The sequence below is a fragment of the Lingula anatina genome, chromosome 4 (genome assembly GCF_051362555.1).
Source record: "Lingula anatina isolate TDL-2025a chromosome 4, LinAna3.0, whole genome shotgun sequence".
NCBI lineage: Eukaryota > Metazoa > Brachiopoda > Lingulata > Lingulida > Lingulidae > Lingula > Lingula anatina.
In genome coordinates this window covers 16,358,303-16,360,880 of record NC_141770.1, presented here as the reverse complement: position 1 = coordinate 16,360,880, position 2,578 = coordinate 16,358,303, and the positions used below count along the sequence as shown (strand labels likewise).

General features: G+C 42.7%; 1 protein-coding gene across 1 annotated transcript; it reads right to left on the bottom strand.

The window, feature by feature from the left end:
• Window positions 1–562: 562 nt before the first annotated feature.
• On the bottom strand, window positions 563–2,267 carry LOC106178908 (growth hormone secretagogue receptor type 1-like). The gene has a single exon (XM_013562273.2). The coding sequence runs from the start codon at window positions 1,953–1,955 to the stop codon at window positions 804–806; it is 1,152 nt and encodes a 383-aa protein (XP_013417727.1). The 5' UTR covers window positions 1,956–2,267; the 3' UTR covers window positions 563–803.
• Between the last annotated feature and the right edge of the window lie 311 nt (window positions 2,268–2,578).

Sequence of the window (2,578 nt, the reverse complement as noted above, 5' to 3'; positions counted from 1 at the left end):
ATTTAGAAAAGTAGACCTAATTTTGATAGCGGAAGCATATTCTGTCGGGGGTTAAATATTTTCTGGACGAGATTCAGTGAGTCGTCTGTCGCCATGTTGTCACTCGGAACTACTCCGATGTCTCCGCACTCGACAATAGTATGGAGCTTGCGGAATGAGCCGAGGATTGCCGATTTCCATGTTGTTGTATTCATACGACTCCTACTTGACGAAAACGAGGCGCGATACCCGGATGACAGGTAGGCTTACAAAATTTGTGATGGGGTATGATACTCTGTAATGCGATCTGACACACACCTTGAAAACGGGTAGTGTGGTCTGATATACCGGTTTATTCTGGATCTGTAGGTGCCGAGTCTGGTAGTTGGGTAGGCCTGATAAAGTATAAAAATAACCTCGACTTTGTGAAAGAGCAAGTCCATGGTCATGTTGCTGAAAACGTCATAACAACGTTTTTTAAATCAAATTGCCCATTGCAAGAAAGAAAATAGCACAAAACTCAACAGCAATCTTCCTGCGGAAAACTGAAAAAATACCAACAAATAACGTAATCGGTATAACTGATACTACAAATGACTTATTTCTACAGACTTACTTATAAATATAAATTAATCCACATTTTCTTAGAACTGAAACAGATATCTGAATATATATTATTTGCAATGTGATTAATATTTAAAACTGTGTCGTACTAGCAAAGAAAGCTAGTTAATGTAACTGAACATCCATTTTCATTTAATGTGCATAATAAAAACATAACAACATATGATCTTTCAGAATTTTACAAAGAAAAATTGCGCTTTTCATGCACAGGTCTCTGCAGAGTTTGGCTGATCTCTGGGGTAATCTACCCCAGCAGTCGTTGACCCGGCGGTGGCCGTGTTCCCGGGATGCACTTTATTTCTGAAGCACCTCACACAAGCTATTTCCGTCAGCGCCTTCCGAAAGCGCGGCCCGCTGAGACAGTAAAGCAAGAAGTTGCAGGCATTGTTCGAATACTGAAGGATGTTAACAATAGCCCAGGCGAGGCTGAGCTTTGCTATCGTGTGACTGTCGGCGTTTTTGGTCCACTCGCGCTGGCCGATCAGGTACGCGGCGATAGGGACGGTGGTAACTATGAAGACGATGCTTAGAGCCATTAACATTGCCGTCATAGTGGTCATACGGACGTCGCTGGCGGGATGGTCCCCCTGCAGTGGCAAATGCTTTCGGCGGTAGTATGATCTCCCCAATCCAACGGTGATGGATATGTTGCAGAGCAACATTAAAGTCAGTGGAATAAGTGAAAAGATGCAAAAGTCTATCCACGGCCATATTTTGGTCATAAAGGCGTAGTATTTCACATCGGCATAGGTGCAGCGTTGCGTGTACGTCTTGTTGCCGATCACGTATTCCACGTCACCCATCGTCCAGAAGAAGTGACAGTTCACGAGGGAAAGAACGGCGACGATGGTGACAATTGTTACCTTAGCAACGTCAATTGTGCACAGTTGTTTTACCCGAAATGGAAAACACACGGCAAGAAAGCGCTCTACCGTGACCGCCATAAGCAGCCACACAGATACATCCAGGCTGGTGTATACCAGAAACACGTGCACCTTGCAGCCCACGGCCGATAGATGGCGGATGTCAACGTTGCTAAGGTGACGGATCCAGTAACGCAAAAGTCCGGTAAACAGGACAGTTGTGTCCACTATGGCCAGCACAATGAGAAACAGACTGGTGGTCAAGTTCCGGAGCTTCTTTGTGGACAAAACGCATACTGAAAGCGCATTTCCCAGCGTCCCAAATATGATCAGTATGGGAGGGGCGATGAGCCAGAGCTGTTCACTGGCGTGATATTCGTAGAAGTTTCGGTAACTCCGGCGGTCTTCCCCTGCACTGGAGTTACTGGTGCGATTGTAAGTAACAGTGGACCAAATGGATACATTGGTTGAGTCGTCTGTTACATTCATCACGAATTGTATATTGTATTTTTTACGCTTACGCAGTCTCTCCGTTCATATTGTTGCTGTTACTTCGTCATCATTATTTGCCTGCGTAAAAAAAAATCACCAATTATATAAATCTTAAAGGTTATTTTCTATGTATGGATACATTTTCATCCTTAGATTAATTTGTGAAATATAACGCGCATCTCCAAACTGTTTAATACTTTGCCTTTGCCCTCTCTCTCTCTCTCTCTCTCTCTCTCTCTCCACGCACAAACACAAGACAGTGCAATAATACAAACAGCAGAAAACAACACATAAGGTGGTAATCTAAGAATATTGATTGCAGCAGTAAACACATATCATATACAATATCGAATGGTTATGGCTGTTTATTGGAATCCCCTTGCAGTTCATATTAGCAGAACGAGATCATGCACCGAGAAAAAAAGCCATCACTCTAATATACATATACCTGGCATTTGTTAGCGCGTGCAATGAATAAACCCACCCGCTTTAAGACTGGCTGAGACCAAGCGGATCATCTTCCAAAAATTTTCAAACGTAAAAAAAAAAAAAAAAAAAAAAAAAAAACGGGAACAGGGAATATGTACTTATTCAGATAAGGATTTGTATATACTACAGGA